At 44.2% G+C, this 19,764-nt stretch overlaps 1 protein-coding gene across 1 annotated transcript; it reads left to right on the top strand.

The window, feature by feature from the left end:
* The first annotated feature begins 7,207 nt into the window (after positions 1-7,207).
* On the top strand, positions 7,208-16,955 carry LOC133169038 (sodium/potassium-transporting ATPase subunit alpha-1). The gene is made up of 23 exons (XM_061300868.1): positions 7,208-7,393; positions 7,649-7,759; positions 9,318-9,377; positions 9,984-10,085; positions 10,158-10,259; positions 10,337-10,450; positions 10,521-10,655; positions 10,742-10,859; positions 10,935-11,203; positions 11,277-11,585; positions 12,003-12,137; positions 12,284-12,476; positions 12,576-12,751; positions 12,816-12,952; positions 13,875-14,025; positions 14,103-14,271; positions 14,351-14,505; positions 14,593-14,716; positions 14,821-14,966; positions 15,058-15,188; positions 15,315-15,416; positions 15,676-15,767; positions 16,803-16,955. The coding sequence occupies exons 1-23, from the start codon at positions 7,382-7,384 to the stop codon at positions 16,829-16,831; spliced, it is 3,072 nt and encodes a 1,023-aa protein (XP_061156852.1). The 5' UTR covers positions 7,208-7,381; the 3' UTR covers positions 16,832-16,955.
* The last annotated feature ends 2,809 nt before the right edge of the window (positions 16,956-19,764 follow it).

The following is a 19,764-nucleotide window of genomic DNA, read 5'->3' as shown; positions in this document are numbered from 1 at the left end:
GTGTGTTACACGTGTGTGTGGGTTACACGTGTGTGTGTGTGTGTGTGTGTGTGTGTGTGTGTGTGCGTGTACATTGCCCTGGGTAAGATGACAATCACTGGCCTCCAAGTACTCTCTAACACAGCTGCTCATTGTGAAGGGCCCGCTGTTAATTGGCCTCCGGTAACCTACAACTCCGATTAGTGTCACGTTAGTTACTCGTGTGTGTGCGTGTTCACACGTTGAGGTGTGTTTGACAGAGAGAGACGCACGGAATCATAAGCAAGGTGCAGATGTTGGATGAGTGACGAGCTCCTTTTTTAGCAGCCGTCTGTTGCCCCGCCAAACCCCGCCGCCCTCCACCATCAAACGTAAGGCTGCTGTTACCACGGTAACCAATTTGCGGGCTGACAAAGGTGTCCTTTGCTTGAACCTCTCATGGCTGCTTGGAAAGTGAGGCATTCCTTGACGTACCACTTTGAAACTTTTGTGCTTTGGGATGAGCAGAGTGATGTTGCGGAGAGCAATATTTTCCCAACTGAGCCAAGCCACATAAAAAATAAAAAATAAAGCGCGGTTTAAATAAACACTAAATACAGGTTAAAGGTAAAGTATGTTTTGAGTTATTTGTGTGTCAAGAACCTGAAATCCATTTTAATGTTGACCTGTGATGATCATGAGGTTTTTTGTTTTTCCCTCATGAATTAAAAAAAAAAAATCCAGAAGAGAAGCACATTCGCTTCAATGCGCATATTTGTTTTGGTGCTCACTTTCATGTGGGGTTGATCCGATTGCTGTTTTGTGCACGTGCGCACTGTTCAAAGTGGGGATTGGTGACACACACACACACACACACATCTGAATGGCAAGGAGGCAGAGGAGGGAATGATGAGTTACGTAATCCAGCGCACTCGTGGGCCCGATTGAGTAAAAAAGGCTGCAGTAAAATCCCTTGCCGACATCCTGGCGACATTTGCCAATGTGATCATTCATGCGCGTTTCTTCAACATCTTCATTCACCACCGTGTGTCACACTCAGCCAAATAGCTTTTGTGTCATTTCAGACAGCAAGACTAGGCCAGCGCTGTGTTCATGAGACTAAAAGGAATGCGTTTATTCAGAGCAGAATAGGATGAGTTCATCACGAAGATAGCGCTGACTGTCAATGCTCAATTTTTATAATCCCGCCAACATACAAATGCCCTTAATCCCATGTGCATACACACACGCAAACCTGATGAACTTGGCTTTCCAAGTGTGCAACATCATCACACTGGGGTGGGTCGTCCTTAATCCAGAGCTGTGTTCCCTGGATTTTCCCCACCAACTTCATTTCTCCACACCGTGGATACTAATGCACCTCTTTTACCATCGAGGGTGGACCCTGTTGCTAGGCAACACAGCCCTATGGCAGAATGCTTCAGGGTGTGTGAGTGTATGTGTGTGTGTGACCCAAATCAAAACCTCAGATTATTGAAAATAGCAACTTTCCTTGCTGAGGAGTTGTCGACAGTAGTTAGTGCGGGTTCGATTCCACCTTCGACCCTCCCCGTGTGGAGTTTGCTTGTTCTCCCCGTGCCTGCGTGGGTTTTCTCCGGGCACTACGGTTTTCTCCCACATCCCAAAAACATGCTTGGTAGGCTGATTGAGCACTCCAAATTGCCCCTAGGTGTATTGTTTTACAAGCATGGTCACTGTCTTAAAATAGTAATTTGGGAGAGACACATTTTTTAACCAAATATTTATTGCTGCCTAAAGGAAGTACCGTAGACAATTTTGTTGTGTGCCGGGCCTCCGCCACACTAGGTGGCAGTGGAACAGCTTTTAGCTTTTTATTATTTTTCTTTTTTCTATGTAAAAGGTTGTAGAATAGACAAAATCATTTTGAACGCCATAAGTGGGTGATTGCAGGCTGTCGCAAAACCGCACATTTGCATCAAACAATTCTTCTACAGGAATGTACAGGGAGTATCTTGCTTCTCTGATTTATCATAGTTAATAGAGCAACAGCGTCAACTCGGCTAATGTGGTCACATTGGTCAGGCCGAGGCGCTTGCATGATTTTGTCTTGAGCCTAAGTGAGCGAGGAGAGGGGGTGGAGTGGCTTCGGACTGAACTCACACTTTTGGCAATGGCCCCAGTGTTAAAAGAGGCGTATCCATGCGAGTCAACTGTCACCGACGGCTGCTCGCTCTCGTCTGTCTGTGTGTGTGTGTGTGTGTGTGTGTGTGTGTGTGTGTGTGTGTGTGTGTGTGTGTGTGTGTGTGTGTGTGTGTGTGCGTGTGTGTGCGTGTGTGTGTGTGTGTCGGGAGCAGCCGCCGCCGATCAGACAGTCTCCATCCTATCATTGGATCCTCGGTTCCCAAAAATACACAATACATGGTGTTTGTGTGCGTGTGGTGCATTGTGTGTGTGCGCGTGGTCATGCATGTGTGTGCTGGTAGTTTTCCATGAGGGAGGCTTGTGGGGGCTCAGGGGGAAAATCTCATATGGAGGGGAGGAGCTGGTCAAAGAATTTTTAACTTGTGTGTGTAGTGTGCAGTGTGCACATGGATGTGTGTTCCTATTAAAATGAAGACCAAGCAAAAATATGGGAAGTGTGCTTAAGCAGCAGAGCGGAAAACTCCAAAGCATGATGGGGGCCAATGCGTCAGTGTGTGTGTGTGTGTGTACAGGAAATAACATGGTATTGGGCAATAGCCCACTCAAGTCACATGTTTCTTTTGCTGACATTGGGCAGCAATGGAAAGATTGACTCACTGCAATAGCCGAGGACACTAAGAGAAAAGTGAGGATGGTTCGTTTGAAATTTATAATGTACAAAAAGTGACATTTGTTTCATGGCGTTTGTATTTGAAAAAAATGACACCACGATATGAACACAAGAGAGAAAAATGAGAACATTGGTCGAAATGATATCAGGATGACAGAAAGGCTACACAGGACCGAGAGGGATGAAGATTTAGCACACGGGACAAAGAGAGATGAGCGCATATAATCTAATGAGAACACATGACAGAGTGCAAAAATCATGAGATTAGGACACAAAGCACCGAACACACTGGACAAAGACATCAGGATGGATGACGAGAAGATGAGTCACGTGTTGTATGTTATTTTCAGTGTCGTTGCCCACTGAATGAATAATGCACAATCTTTTCACAGCTCAAAATAACACAGCCACTAAAAAGGTAAGCTCACCAAATTTGGCCTAAAATGACAATATTTTGCCAGAACCATCTTGAGTTAGTCGTCTTCCATTCCATTGATCTCACAAAGATGGTGGGTGTTAGAAAATGTCAAGTTCATTTGCTATCTGTCAAGAAAGCAGTGCGCCATTTTGGTTTAAAAAGCAGGACTTTTATTAGCGGTGGAAATGAGCTCATTCATGAGATTCTGAAATACTCATGTAATGCTCGTTGCATTACGTAGCGGTGTCTGAGAAGCAAAACGAAGACAGTAGCTCTTTTGTTAGCGTTGGCGGCTGGTGGCCCTGGCCCCACCGCCAAGCTCGTTTTTTTTTTTTTCATGGCGCTGCTTATGCACTTGCACATAACGCACAAGCTTTGTGACTTGTATAATTCCACATTGGCAGGAGGACAAATAGTCTTGTTGCCTCTGACAGACTAACCTGCTTGTCTAGGATTATTATCTTATTTGTTAATATTGACACAAGAAAATGCTGTTAAGTGCTCCTTCCGAGTCAGGTCGTCAAACTTAAAATCCATCGGTTTATTTTCTATAGGCTAGCGTTTGTGTCTCATTAGGCCACGCCCATCTGACTTTGGGCAACAGGTGGGGAACTCCCTTGACTGGTTGCCATCAAATTGCAGAGCAAATCATTTATTAATACACAACCGTTCGCCGAGTCCTTATTTAAGCAACCATGCGTGGTTTTGGAATGTGGGAGGAAGCTGGAATGCCCAACTGGGGGCCCGAGTTGGGAGTTGAATTTTGACGCTAAACACGCTAGCCACTGTGCCAGCATGCCGACCAAATTCAAAAGTCATCTCTAATTGTAGCCATATAATCCCAGATCAGATTAGGGACCTGTGCATGTTCTGAATTTCACAATCCTCTTCATTCATTGCATTGTTTGAACCCATCAACAATCCAAATCCCATTTATTCTCTTTGAGAGAGAATATGAAGCGGAAGACCAACGTGTGATGCAGGATTTAGGCTACGTTAACATTTTCTTTCCGTACAAATGATCAAACGTTTACATGTTAGCCCAGAACAATATTTGCTCTTAAATCCAATAATACACAAAACAGTGAGTGGCATTCGTTTGCTCAAAAACAGTCCATGACTTTTACCTGTGTCATGATAAAGACAATTATATGAAATTGTTTCAGATATAAATTATAAAATGTTAACTCATTCTTTCCCATTGATGGCTATATAACCTCCATTTTAACTGTGCTGGCAGTGAATGAGTTAAGAAGCTCTCTAAGAATAAATTTAAGAAAATTCTCACGAATGTATTTGTCATGTGAGGAGCACGATTTGGATCCAGAAAGAGACATGACAAGGTTTCTTCAGTGTCTTCTGCATCCAGCCCTGCTTTCTGTCATTACTTTGTATATAGTGACATCAAACCTATATGACATAATAAAGTTGACATAATAAAGAACAAAGCATTCATAGTAATTATTGTATCAAGGAATGACCAGTCACAAAAATACCAGCAAATGAAGCACTCTTTTTATGTTTACAGAAAAATATATGGATAGATGAAAACAAATTTGTACGAGACACTTAGCTTAGCCTTTAGCTTGGTTTGCATTGCTTGAACGTTTGACCTTGGTTTTAAGCGTTTGTGTTTCTGGATCCTTCATTTTTTCCTGCCAAAAAAACTCCGCCAATCCCTCCATGAACTTTATCCAATCATCTGCCACGCTGAAACATTTTCAACCTTTCGTCAAATAAGAGCCAACATTCCGTTATTTCTCAGCGTGACACAAACACCAAGGCTGGGAATTTAGAGCAGCCATGCAAAAGTCTCTGTTGGGCGAAAACCAGGATAGTCTGCGCAATAATCAACGGGTAAGAATATTACTTAAATAGTTTCCGCTACATGTTGGGACATCCTCGGATTGCCTTACTTCTGTTTTCTCTCACGACGGGTTCATGTGCAAGTCACACTTTCAGAATAGGACATCTCTTTTTGTTTAAAGTCTAAAATTATACTTGACATTCACTCGCCATCTTAACACAAGAGGCTGAGAAACACCCAGCTCTTAATACTCCCCTCCCCTCGCCAGATATTCAAGTAATACCAACACAATGGAAGCTCTTTTTGCCTTCAAAACAATGGCGGCGATTGTTCGTAAGCTTCATACATTCTTGGAGAAAAAAAAACATCCTGATTAGAAATAAGAGTCCTTGAGATGTTTCCCCAGAGGAATGTCATGTGAACGTTTCTTTACCGTATGAAAATTCAAAAGTAGAAATCTTTCATTGTCATTCAATTGTGACACACACTCGAGGTTCAACGGGCCTAATCTGCCGTTGATCACGCTTATAGTCAATCAGTGGCTAGCCACTATCACAAAGTTGTAAAACGTAACTTTGGTTTGATTATTAAACATTTTAAAGGTCTATACGCCTCTCGTGGTACAAAGTCCAGAACATGGCAGTATTTCAGCTCGTGGATGATTATTTTTTGTAAACTGAACATTTATTCACAGCTGTGATCTTGCGAAGGGCACATGCTAGCTCTGCGTAGAGGGCACATTGTTAGCTTATATGCTAGCTCTGGGTGGAAGGCTTTGTTTAGGGTTAAACATAACCCACAACCGGTCCTCACGCCATCCGTTGCGACAAATATGGTTTGGGGCTTTGGTCTGCAAATTCCTCAATGAGTAAAAATAAAAAGCCTGGAAAGCGTCACGGCTCCTGCGTGTTTTGAAAGAGGGCGTGCGCTTTTGTCAAAAAGAGGATACGAGCTGCTCATGTGCGACTTGGTGCTCCAGTTTTCACAAACCTTTTCCTGCACGGGGGTCTTATTGTTCTGCAAAGATCTGCTGGCATTATAATTCAGAACTCTGGCTGCTTTTGGCTCTTTTTCACTGCGTTGGCCCGGCTACATCATTTGTGTTGGCTCTGCCTTATAAGATTTCAAAAGAGACAACCGCCCTGCAGCCTTAAACAGGTTTTGCAGCCCCCCCCCCCCCTTGACCCCTCCCCCATCCCTCCACAAGTGTGTGACCGTAAACAGTTTGACGTTTACTACAAACACTTCCAGCCCTTCCCCCTGCCTCCTTCCCTCCCTCCACCAGCAACCAACAAGGACAACCTTTCCTCCTTGCCGGCTTCACTGAACAGTAACAGAAGCTTCTTAGTTTCATATTGGACTCGATCAGGGGTCACTTTTAGCAACTGTTGCCAATTCCTCATTTTTTCCACTGTTGTAAAAATTTGCTGGAATAAATGAAGACCTAGTTGGAAAGATTGATTCTACGTGGGCGCTAAGATCAGGGAACCTCGCACATCCACCATGTTGGAATGTCATAATATTTATTAACTATCCAGCCTTTGTATGTGGAAACACTTTCAAGGACGTTTCTGGGACACGTTTCTCAGTCAGTCAGTAAAGAGCGCTCTTCTCAGCTTTACGGCTTCCTGCTAAGCAAATAAACCATCTACTTCCTGTACAGGTTTCCTGCTTTTGCAGCAACCCAGCTTTAATACAAAACCAATCTATCGCTCCAGAGTAGTAGTTAGTTCAACTTTTTATTTTATTTTTTTTAAACATCTGGTAGTACTAAACTGCTTTTTTGAAACAGACATCAAACCTTTCCTGCCATGTCAGGTTCAGGTATATCACAACATAAGCTTTGCATTTGATCTTATCTCAGCTTAGTAGCAAAACTCGGTTTCGACCTCTGACCCCCGACAGGGAAAGTGACCTTCTCCCCTTTAGGCTCTTTTAGCCTTTGTCATTCAAACACTTAAGCTCACTGGACGTTTACCTCAGAGTAACCTTGAGTTAAAGGAGGCCTAAATTGGGCCAAAGAGTAAGGAGCAAATGAAGGGCAAGATTCTCTTCCGTACTTTGCCGTTAAGTCCCCACCCACCCGCTTTAAAGGCCACCGCTACAACTCACCTGTTCGGTTTCAACCAACCCCTACGCAACCAACCCCCTTCGGTCTCCCCCTTGGTCCAAACTCCTCCTCCGACCCCCCTTTTGCCTGGCAGGTAGGTATAAAGGTATGCTAATTTGAAGCCGCCTATCTTCTCTGCTTGGGCAAGGGAGGAATACGTCAGGCTTGCAGAGAGGGAGAGAGAGAGAAGAGGGAGAGTGTGTGTGAGAGAGAGAGAGAGCGAGAGAGAGGCGGAGTAGGCAAGTTAAAGTTAAAGACAATTGGATTGGCTGCTCTCGGACTGACACTGCAAGCATGGGGCTGGGAGTAAGTATTGGAACTTGTTGCTCACATGCTCTGGCCTAGTTTTGTTGAAGTCTTGCGGTTCACTTTGAGATGAAGTTGAGGCTAAATTTTGCTTACAGTCATGCGAGTCTTTCCACAGTACTTGCTGACTGACTGACATTTAAGAAATAATTAGCACGTGTTTGTTTGAGTTTGTTTGAGTAACAAAGAGACAGACTTTTTTTCACCTCACTTATAGAAAGACTCATTTTGTCCCTTCTTATCTTTTTGATCCAGAGAGGGAAAGATGATTACAAACTGGCCGCCACGTCTGATGGCAACAGCAAGAAAGACAAGAAGGCGAAAGAAAAAAAGGATATGGATGACCTAAAGAAAGAAGTGGATCTGGTGAGTTCTCCGCATAAATAGCCGGAAAAATGTTTGTGAACCCCTGAAGCAAGACCGCCTTGGACGCATGACCCGACTTAGGCTCTGTCACGCCACCGTCGGCTGCCATTGGTTAGTAAGCGCCGTGGCCCGGACAAACACTCGGTTTTGACCTCGCGTCACATGAAAGGAGGCTGTGTGCCCTCAATTGCACAAGAGCTGCTTTGGTAACGTACACAGGCGCCGTCATGTGTTAGTCATTTCGCGCTGTGAGTTATTAAACCTTCTCAGAAGGAAGCAGGAATAGCCGTCATGGGCGCCACAGAGGTGCAAACTTGTGTGAATTAAAGTGTTGCTGCTCTGTGTTGTTGCACAAAAAGGACATTTTGTTTCCCCCCGAGTATGAAAATGCTTTCAAATTTTCTCAAGAAGAAAATGAGAGAGAAGTTGCGTTCACCATTCAGCAGCCTTGGTAGACTATTTGCTAGGTAGGAGGAGCTTTGCAAATCTTCTATCTGTGTTTCCAACAATGAAGGACATTGTGACCTTCAGATACGACAATGTCCTTCAACTAGGTCAGGTCAAGATGTAGTCGTTTGTCAAAACTATCTAATGAATGTAAACTTTTAACAGTCCAACTCCCAATCAGATAAGAAAGTGTTAAAACTATTTGTTTAATTAATGTTTGTTCAATTGACTTGTCTGACTTTGACAAGGTCACGCGGATGAGTGCTTGTTAAGATCAACTTCCGTACGCACTGTTCCATTGTTACCGGCGATCGTTATTGAAAGAGCAACAAAAGGTTACAAATTGCTTCGTCGGTAACATAAAAGGTCATAAATTGGCTCTTTGGGTGAAATATTAATGATTATGAGCTTCGGTGTGTCTCAAAGTCCTCGTAGGACATAGCGGTACCATGACGACTGTATCAACCGCGTGGCGTCACGTCCGATCCTCCCGATCTTTGTGGAAGTCAAGAAACAATGGCAGAAGTAGTGAAACAATGATGCAGCTGTTAATGATTATGTCTTTCTTGACATATCCAACAATGTCTGAAACGGAGGCCAGGCTGAGTTGGACTTTATGTCCTGCTTGAAGATATTTGAATGCCCGTCGAATTTGAAAGTCAGAGTCAAATACAGAACCGGTAGTTCATCATGTAAATTTTATTTTGGTTTTTCCTGGTGGGCGTTGAAACACATATTCTGCGTAGGCGCATGCATGCATGAGCGTCACAGTATCTTCTTGTTCATTCGTGTCGCACTTGGTTACATCACTTTTACTAAGTCAATACGTGAAACAGTCCATAAACCACGCGGCTATTGTTAAATGTACACGAGCAATCTTGCAGAGCAGCTGATATTCTTCAGATGACCTTTTCTGGCTTCTTGCAGCTTCACCTACGTGTTAGACTTTGCAATCTGCAGCAGACACTTTTATTGATGGACTCAGCTTCAAATTGTATTGTATTCTGTCGATCCATAATCCTCATTTTCGTCTTTGAGTTCCCTCTTGGAGACATGACGGTTGATTTTTCTCTTCTTTCTAACTGAAAATACCATTGTGCCTCTTCTCTAGGATGATCACAAGCTCACCTTGGATGAGCTTCATAGGAAGTACGGAACCGACCTGTCCAGGGTAAGTTTCAAACGTGTCATGGATATTTGTAATTAAATGAAATTAGCGGTGAAAAATAGATTGACAAATGATTAGACTAGATCATTATGTATCCGTGTAGGGAAGAATCATTTACATCTTCATGTACATGGCTGCTTTCAATTGAGGAATTTTTTGATGAATTTTGTCAAACAAATTTGAGTTTAGCTTAAGGGTGACCTGGCAGTGATTGAATAAGATCTGATGACAAGGGCACAATACAACCTCACATAGAGCAGACACTGAACTCATGTTGATTACCTACTGAAACTTGATCTGTCTCAGTTTTCCCCTAAACAAAGTCTTCATTCTCATTGACTTTGTCAACTCCCACTTTTTTTTTTTTTTGCTTTATTACAAAAACATGACCTTGACTGAGAGTCTGAGTACATTCTGCTCCGGAATAACACAACCTCTCTCTCCTTGCCACTTTCACACATGTAATTTTGGACACAGCACCTTCTATAATACTTGACGCTTTTTTTCTTTTTTTTAAATCAACCGAGCATGAATTTTCTATCTCCCCAGCTTGCATATATTCACTCGTTTGCTTCATGTATTCTTTCTTATTCCTACGATTGTATTTAGGGTCTGACCTCCACCAGAGCAAAGGAGATCCTTCTCCGGGATGGTCCGAACGCTCTGACGCCACCACCCACTACCCCCGAGTGGGTGAAGTTCTGTCGACAGGTAAAATAAATTCACATGAATTCGGCGTTCACCATTTGGCCACTGTGTTCATTGTGAAAATCTCCTTGCCAGCTTTTTGGAGGTTTCTCAATGCTTCTCTGGATTGGAGCCATCCTCTGCTTCCTTGCTTACGGCATCCAGGCAGCGTCCGAAGATGAACCCGCCAATGATAACGTAAAAGAGTCTTTGTGAGTGTGACAGCCATGTTTTTTTTGGGACACTCTTTGTTGAAACCATTCTTGTTCTTGTAGTTGTACCTGGGTGTTGTGCTTTCTGCCGTCGTCATCATCACCGGTTGCTTCTCCTACTACCAAGAGGCCAAGAGCTCCAAGATCATGGAGTCTTTCAAAAATCTGGTCCCACAGGTGAGTTTTAACTAATCCACATCAGATTAATCATGAAGTGACTTGCCTCTAAATATCAACTGGTTTGTAGCAAGCCTTGGTTATCCGTGACGGAGAAAAGAACAACATAAACGCAGAGGAGGTGGTGGCGGGAGATTTGGTGGAGGTTAAAGGTGGAGACAGGATTCCGGCGGATCTGCGAATCATCTCTGCCCAGGGTTGCAAGGTTATTCTTCATCTCTGGAAACAGACATTTGTTTGACATGCTACTTGGGAGCAGCCAACGTAATTTGGTTTGTTTCGCCCATCCAGGTGGACAACTCCTCTTTGACCGGTGAATCCGAGCCACAGACCCGTACTCCAGACTTCTCTAATGACAACCCACTGGAGACTAGGAATATTGCTTTCTTCTCTACCAACTGCATTGAAGGTCTCGCTTCTGATAAACCACCAGTAAGTTATTCATTTCGAGAACGTTGCATGACTTTTGAAAATCTTTGTTCAGGCACGGCCAAAGGAATCGTCATCAACACCGGAGACCGCACCGTCATGGGTCGCATTGCCACCTTGGCGTCAAGTCTAGAAGGCGGCAAAACTCCCATTGCCGTCGAGATTGAGCATTTCATCCACATCATCACTGGCGTGGCTGTTTTCCTGGGTGTGTCCTTTTTCGTCCTATCCCTCATTCTCGGGTACGGGTGGCTGGAAGCCGTCATCTTCCTCATTGGCATCATCGTGGCCAACGTGCCGGAGGGTCTCCTGGCTACCGTCACTGTGAGTCCCAATTCTTTGCATGACCTCAGTGGGCTCTCTGCAATTCTGCATCTAATCGGCTTCTCGTCTCCAGGTATGTCTGACTTTGACTGCCAAGCGTATGGCCAAGAAGAACTGCTTGGTGAAGAATCTGGAAGCCGTCGAGACTCTGGGCTCCACCTCCACCATCTGCTCAGACAAGACCGGCACCTTGACCCAAAACAGGATGACGGTTGCCCACATGTGGTTCGACAACCAGATCCACGAGGCGGACACGACTGAGAACCAGAGCGGGACATCTTTTGACAGGAGCTCTGAGTCCTGGGCTGCCCTGGCAAGAATCGCCGGACTCTGTAACCGTGCTGTCTTCCTGGCAGAGCAGAGCAACATTCCCATCCTAAAGGTATTAACTTGTTTTGGTTTCATCACTTTGTCAGATCCTGAACGTTTTGGTTTAGTTCACGGCTGCAACAAAAACTGAATATTAGACCACTGATACGAGACAAAAAAATATGCTTTCTTATTATGTCATCCTTAATTAATTGGTTGAGAAGACATGTCACCAATCCATTCATATGAAGGTTTTGATGAAATTCAAATGACTCAGTGAGTTTCTCCGCAGTAAGAGCTAGCAAATAGAAACCCCACCACAAATCAACTGTGCAACAAATTTTCATGAAAGCTTGAAATGCTTTCATAAATAACTTTTGCTACTTGGCAGATATGCAGATCAATTCTTTAATGAGCGCCACCAAACTGTGCAGAAGAACCCCATGGTGCTTGTAACGTGTTCACTGATCTGACAACTTTCGATTGACAGAGGGACGTGGCTGGAGATGCCTCGGAGGCTGCTCTGCTCAAATGCATTGAGTTGTGCTGTGGATCAGTCAAAAGCATGCGAGACAAATACCAAAAGGTTGCTGAAATCCCCTTCAACTCCACCAACAAGTACCAGGTAAACAGCAAAAAATAGTGCCCATGAGCTACTCACCTACGCCCCCTAGTGGCTGGAGTCTTTATATCTTTATGAAGCCATTTCTTGTGTCTTGGTGAACTTCTCACTCGAGTTTTAAATGAGTGTTTACCTGACTCGATTTACAGCTCTCCATCCATAAGAACTCAACCCCTGGAGAGAGCAAACATCTGCTAGTCATGAAGGGTGCTCCAGAGAGAATTTTGGATCGCTGCTCCACCATCATGATGCACGGCAAAGAGCAGACACTGGATGAGGAAATGAAAGACGCTTTCCAGAATGCCTACGTTGAGCTAGGAGGACTTGGAGAGAGAGTGCTCGGTAAGTCCTTGGTAGATCAAAATCCTAAAGTTCTACATCAGTCCAAAAACACCTCCAGTACGTTCAATTAAAAATCCACATCAACCTTTTTTTTTTTAGGTTTCTGCCATTTCAATTTGCCCGATGACCAGTTCCCAGAAGGCTTTGCGTTTGACACCGAGGAGGTCAACTTTCCTACTGAGAAGTTGTGCTTCATCGGCCTCATGTCCATGATCGATCCTCCTCGTGCCGCCGTGCCAGATGCTGTTGGAAAATGCAGAAGCGCCGGTATCAAGGTAAAACTTACCAACCAATTGTCGTTCATTCTATCAATGACCATACCTTTCTCTCCTCCCAAAGGTTATCATGGTAACAGGTGATCATCCAATCACAGCCAAGGCCATCGCTAAGGGTGTGGGCATCATCTCTGAAGGCAATGAGACAGTTGAAGATATTGCGGCTCGCTTGAACGTTCCAATAGCTGAGGTCAACCCCAGGTTTGTACCTACCTCAGACCTTGTGACCGTTGGCATTTGGAAATCCTCACGGCATTCAAATACATCATCTTGCTTAAGATGATCTTTAAATCACTGTCTGCACTGCACTCAGCATAAATGCTTCTGCCCCTGAGTCATTGGAGACAAATAAATCTTCACGTTCACAAACACATTTATCATTCCGCTTGTGTCTCTCAAATTCCTAACTTCGCCGCCCTCGGTACGAACAAAATATTGTATCGTAAAGATCTGTAGCCTGCTTTTCCAGTAAGTTGGCTCATCTGAGGTGAGCTGGCTTTTAGTCACTGTGTCTCTTTCAGAGAACGCTCCAAAGAAGGACACAAAACCCGGCACCTCTGTTGCGAATCTGATACGATCTCAGAAGCTGGCGAAATGCTGGGCCGACTTCAACAGCCATTTTGTTTAGCTATCTGAGACGCGGGACAGCCGCTGAAAAGATCTAAAACCTTGGTCTTAGAGGGTTTGTGGGAAATAGGCTTATGTCAGTGAGATAAAACACCACAACTGCCACTCAAGAGTACAAAGCGATTCAGCGTCAATGATTTTGGGGTTGCGCACAAGTTCTTTTTTTTTCCCCCATTCAGTTTTTTTCTAACCCCATATTGTCCCAAATTTTTGTAAAGTTCTAGTTTTGATTCTTCTCTTTCCTTAATGGTCCTCAAATGGAAGATCTGTCACTCATTCTTTGTGCTTCAACATCAACCTCCATTTTTTTGTTTTCTTCTGCGTCCACTCGTTTCCCATTGATGATACAGAAATGACAGTTCTTTGTCAGCCAGTGAAAATGGGCTGGAAAATTCACATACATTATGGTCCAACCCTATAAAATGGAAACACGAGTATTGTGGTTAACTGAATCAAACTAGGATGTCAACTAAAACTACTTTGACTTCTTGTTCAGGGATGCTAAGGCCTGTGTTGTCCATGGTGGTGAGCTGAAGGATATGACCTCAGAGCAGCTGGATGACATCCTCAAGCACCACACCGAAATTGTCTTTGCCAGAACCTCACCGCAACAGAAGCTAATCATTGTGGAGGGTTGCCAGCGACAGGTCAGACATTCAGTCGTACGCATAACAATTCTCGCCAAGGTGCTGACAGCTCCTGTCGTTCGCTCGTCGCCATACAGGGAGCCATCGTTGCCGTGACCGGTGACGGCGTCAACGACTCTCCGGCTCTGAAAAAAGCCGACATCGGCGTCGCCATGGGGATTGCCGGATCGGACGTCTCCAAGCAGGCGGCTGACATGATCCTGCTGGATGACAACTTCGCTTCCATTGTTACTGGAGTTGAAGAAGGTACTGTGGCGTTTTTAAGACAACCTACATTAAATGTAATCTTATCGAGTAATATTTGTGCTTGTATTCCTTTGGTCAGGCCGCCTGATTTTTGACAACTTGAAGAAGTCCATCGCCTACACACTAACCAGCAACATCCCTGAGATTTCGCCTTTCCTCCTCTTTATCATTGCCAATATCCCTCTACCTCTGGGAACCGTCACCATCCTCTGTATCGACCTGGGAACTGACATGGTGGGTGTCGAATATCTTTCGGTCAGCTTTGGTCACAATTCCATGCCGTTTGTGCCCAGATAAGTAACATTGTTTCCAACCCAACAGGTTCCGGCTATCTCACTGGCTTACGAAGAAGCTGAGAGCGATATCATGAAGAGGCAGCCCAGAAACCCCAAAACAGACAAACTGGTGAATGAGAGGCTCATCAGCATTGCCTATGGACAAATCGGTACATTTATTATGAATGTTCATCTTGCCCGTCCCAGACAGGAAGCTCACCTGCAGTGGTTTTTATCGCAGTTCTAAAGTTGAGTCCTTTTGATCCTCCACCAGGTATGATGCAAGCCACAGCGGGCTTCTTCACATACTTTGTGATCTTAGCCGAAAACGGCTTCCTGCCCATGGACTTACTGGGCATTCGAGTTCTTTGGGACGACAAATTTGTAAATGACCTGGAGGACAGCTATGGGCAGCAATGGGTCAGTGGTTCTCATAGAAGGCGGAGCCTAAGATGACAAATGTGGTCAGAAAGAGACTAAAGATTTTTGTTTATTTGATTTTTTTATCTAGACATATGAGCGTAGGAAGATTGTCGAGTTCACCTGCCACACGGCCTTTTTCGCAAGTATCGTCGTTGTGCAGTGGGCCGATTTGATCATCTGCAAGACAAGGAGGAACTCCATCCTGCAGCAAGGCATGAAGTACGTTCATGGTGGTGTGATGGAACCCAGATGTTTCATCTGGAAAAAAACTGTAGCATCAACAGCACAGAATTAGACATAGACAAACCAACATGGGAAATAACTGTTAATTGTTTTTTATCTCAGGAACCGCATCCTTATCTTCGGACTGTTTGAAGAGACAGCCCTGGCTGCGTTCCTGTCATACTGCCCTGGCATGGACGTTGCCCTAAGAATGTACCCACTCAAGTGAGTAGATATGCACAATCATTGTCCATCCATCCATCCATCCATCCATCCATCCATCCATCCATCCATCCATCCATCCATCCATCCATCCATCCATCCATCCATCCATCCATCCATCCATCCATCCATCCATCCATCCATCCATCCATCCATCCATCCATCCATCCATCCATCCATCCATCCATCCATCCATCCATCCATCCATCCATCCATCCATCCATCCATCCATCCAAACTAACTTCTTGTTCCATGACCTCAGGCCAACTTGGTGGTTCTGCGCCTTCCCCTATTCACTGCTTATTTTCCTCTACGATGAGGCAAGAAGATACATTCTCAGACGCAACCCAGGCGGTAAGACTATCCTCTTCTATCTGCACGCGCTTTAATAGCATCCACACATTTAGCAAAGAAGCGAGGTTATAGTTTGTCATCCTCTCTTGATAGCGAGACGAAGGGTCGTTTTTATAATGCGCTGAAAGAGTGAGGAGCTACTTTTCCTACTGGTCTGACATCGGCATTCAAAACGAGGCTGACCCAATATGCGCATGCATTTATATCATTCAATGCCTCAATGCGGGTCAGCGAGCCGTGGCAGATGGTGGAGTCCTTGTGGGATTCGAACTCTCAACTCAGCCATTGTTGATGCTTGAATCTACCCACCGCCTGAGCAAAACTCGTAGAACCTGTATGCGGGCAGAACCTGTGTGCGGGCTTAGGAGGATGCAGCTGTGTTTCTATACACAATTTGAGTGTGTGTGTTTGTGTGTGTGTGTGTGTGTGTGCTCCATCTGAGCCTTGCAACACACATGGGTGAGTTCTGCCCATCCATGTTGAACAATGTGACTGTCACAATTGCACCCAAAACATTTCTGGCACAGCTTAACATTCAAACAGTTTAAAATGTTTGCTATGTAAAAGGCTCAACAAAATTAAAAAAAAATTTTTTCTCCCTCAACTCGAGGATGACATCATTAACTCAGGGATTCACGCAACATCCGCTAATCTTTTCTGGACTGTAACAGTAATGGCTGCCACATTCACAAGAAGATGATGCTGATATGAACAGTCTATTTTTTTTTTATTTACAAACCAGGAGTGCACAATCATTTTTTTTTCCAAACTGTTGAATTGCTTTTCTAGACCCATATGAAAACCGATAACATACTAGGTAGCTGTAATTTATGCACGCCTGAAGGAAATAACTTCTTTTTTTTTATTATTATTAATCTGCTTTTGCTATAATGCGATCAGATTTATTGATATGACGTCACAATTCCTAATCTCAGCCCCGTAATTACCTGGTCGATAATTATCGTGCATCCATGGAGAATACTCTCCAAACGGCTCTCTGGCAAAGAGGCTAATTGTGTCTCTTTTGATTTCCAGGTTGGGTGGAGCAGGAGACATACTACTGAGCCAAAGTTGGACGTTATGTACTGCCATGTTACATACTAGTTTGAGGCACCACACAGATTCCATCAATAAATTAATTTCTTGATTATATGTCAATAAACAACACCCGACTATTATGTAACACAAGGCTACTTGAGATTTATTTTTGCTTTTATTTGTGCTTGATCTGACACCAGCAAAAGGATTTACGACCTCCTGGAATTGTATGCAAAGTTAGAGCTCAGCAAACAAGGAGAGTATTTAAACGAAACATTAACAGAGTGAGATTCTGCTAGTCCACTAATCATTCCATCTGTTAATCGTGTCAGCGTTATCTAGCACGACCAGAAAGAGTAAGAGAGAGCATGTCAGAGCAATGTGTGTGTGCGCGTGTGTGTGTCCATTATCTCAAGAGCCTGTGTTTGCAAAAGGGTCACACTGTTGAACATTGACGCAACGAGGCCCTCAGTGAAAATGAACTGAGACGCAGCCATCGACTCTTGTGTTTACCTTGGTCATTATTAAGGACCCTTCACTCCTCTTGTCTGTGTAGGTTTTGTAAGTTCATGCACACTGACAGGGACATTATTGCAACTTGAGAGTCCAGAGAATAATAATAATAAGGGAAGGGTGATCGTTTTTGTAATCAGTTATGAAAGGCATTGATTGGCATATGCTGTTAAATGGTCGTTTTCTTATAATATAGTGACAAAAATTCACGATTCTGATAAAGAAACGGTGTCGGCTTTAGTAGAAGTTTATGGCCTAACGGTGAATAACTGAGGAGACTCAACAATGATGCTTAGTGGTGCCAGACAACCCCCTGAGGCAACATTTTAGTAGTCTGTGCCATAAAAGAAACATAAAACAAAAACAAGAAGGATGGAAGAGAATAATGGCCTCAGTTTGGCTGTGGATGTGTTATTGTTGATGCTTTGCTACAAATATGTCTGACAAATCCTCATGCCAGTAAACAATTCAACTAGGGGGAGTGGAGAGAAAGAGAGAAAGAGAGAAAAGGAGAGAGAGCGAGCAGGTCGACATTATCATGCCTTCATCCTCCGTTCACAAGCAGCAGAACGTGCCTGTTGCTATGGCAACTCATTTGAGAGCCCCCCCCCTTTCAGACTCTCTCCTTCCAACATCTAAATAAAATCTATGCTATTTATAGAACAAAACTAACAACACGCAATCGACACCGATCGCACATGCGAAAATAAGAGCTCCCAAACACGCGCACGCGCACAGAACTGCTGCTGGGCACCAATCTGTGGCTTCAGGCGTTTGTTTGGTCATTTAGTGATTTGGAAAGTTTTAAGTTTCCAGTGTCCTAAGCTTCATTGTGAAGTCCACGGCGACGTATCAGAAACATTGTCCGTTTCAGAAAAAGCTGGACAGTGGGCTACTGTGTGCGCGCGCGCTCCGGAACAAGGCAACAAGAAATGGACCACAAGGCTTGCCCATGGTTTGTCAGCGGTATTGGCTGCAGTGTGTTTTAATCTCTAACCAATTGCATCTCAGCAAGGGTGACAAAAGTGGACTGAACATACTGGTGCCAGCATAGCTCTCCCAACGGAGGCAGCGAGCCAGAGAATCCTGTTTGAAGAAACAATGAGCAGGGGCTCCACTTGTCAAGAGAGGAGAACCGTGGATATGCCAAGTGGGCCCCACATCCAAAAGGGGCCAGCCCGTGTGTGCGTGCCTGTGTGTGTGTATGCCAAATTCCGTTCGATGCCACTTTTTCGTGTCACAAAAGAGAAAATTGCTCATCAACGTGTGAATGAGAATTTGGAAACAAGCAAGCTGGCTGCACGCAAAGCGCCATGCACACCAGCTGTCAAGGCGGTTGAGGTGTGGATGAATCAGTCGCTGTGTGTGGTAGGTGCGCACATGATGACTCTGAACATATTTTTACATATATTACATGTGTTTGCAAATACATGCAAAAAAACCCCAAAGTTAATTACTTCAACTTGAGTGCATTGTTTTCCCCATCCATTATAAATAAGGTCTATTCTGATTGCAAGGCAAGATGAAAAAAAAAGGATATGGATAGATAGAGATAGATTAGAGCAAGAAAAACGCCCAATAAATGAGGACGCCCCGCCCTCATCCGTGGGGTTGTCATGGCAAGGAGCATGACGTCACAATGGAAGGAACGCCGTCTATAAGTATGGGACATTGAGCGCGGCCGCTTTCGAGCTCGCAGAGAGGAGCAACACGTGCAGAGCATTTTGGGGGAAAATTTGCATTATTTTAATTTATTTTAATGTGTTTCACTGAATTTTATTTTAAGGTGGATTTCTCCTTGTGAATTTTTATTTAAGAGGGAAGATTCGTCTCATCAGCCATGGGAAGAGTGAGTAGTGCACATCTTTTTTTTTTTTTTCTCCCCTGAATCCAAAAGATGCATTCAAACAAGTGGTTATCAATTAACGCCGATGTTGCAATTAGTCGAACGACAATCTTGCTGATTTTTCGTGTCCAAACACTTCCTTGTTGTTTTCATCGCCTCGCAGCGTTTAACATAAGTTTGCATCACGAAGCGCATGTTGCATAACGTCATGTGGCTGAATACTGATGCTGAGCAACTTTGGCTGTCTATTTCTCCGTGCCAGAAATATTCTGATTCTTTAAGCGTTGCACATTTGGGGCACCTGTTGTTTTCTAATGGGAGGGACGTGCTTACCTTTTTATTGCGCAACTTTATGTAAAGTCCCATCTGCGCATCTGAGATACTTTACCAGTGCACGTCCTCACAAAATGACGTTGTTGAGAATTGATTTCCACTGAGAGGGAAGCAATGGACTCTGTCTACCTGTTTGCTCAACATTGTTTTTGATGGAGTTGCTGTGGAAGTGTCGGGCTCTGCCACACCCCACCACGCTGCGCACCACTAACACTCATTATCGATTCAGCCCGAGGGATGTGGAGCTGCTCGAGGAGAGAAAACAAG

This window comes from Syngnathus typhle, linkage group LG2 (assembly GCF_033458585.1).
Source record: "Syngnathus typhle isolate RoL2023-S1 ecotype Sweden linkage group LG2, RoL_Styp_1.0, whole genome shotgun sequence".
In the NCBI taxonomy this organism is placed as follows: Eukaryota; Metazoa; Chordata; class Actinopteri; order Syngnathiformes; family Syngnathidae; genus Syngnathus; species Syngnathus typhle.
This window is presented reverse-complemented; position numbering and strand designations above follow the sequence as displayed.

Bases quoted from the DNA above. Each gene is read 5' to 3' on its own strand.
- LOC133169038 (XM_061300868.1), top strand. The intron at 14,272-14,350 runs GTACTGTGGCGT...TCCTTTGGTCAG, and splicing joins TGTTACTGGAGTTGAAGAAG to GCCGCCTGATTTTTGACAAC. The intron at 14,967-15,057 runs GTCAGTGGTTCT...TTTTTTATCTAG, and splicing joins ACAGCTATGGGCAGCAATGG to ACATATGAGCGTAGGAAGAT.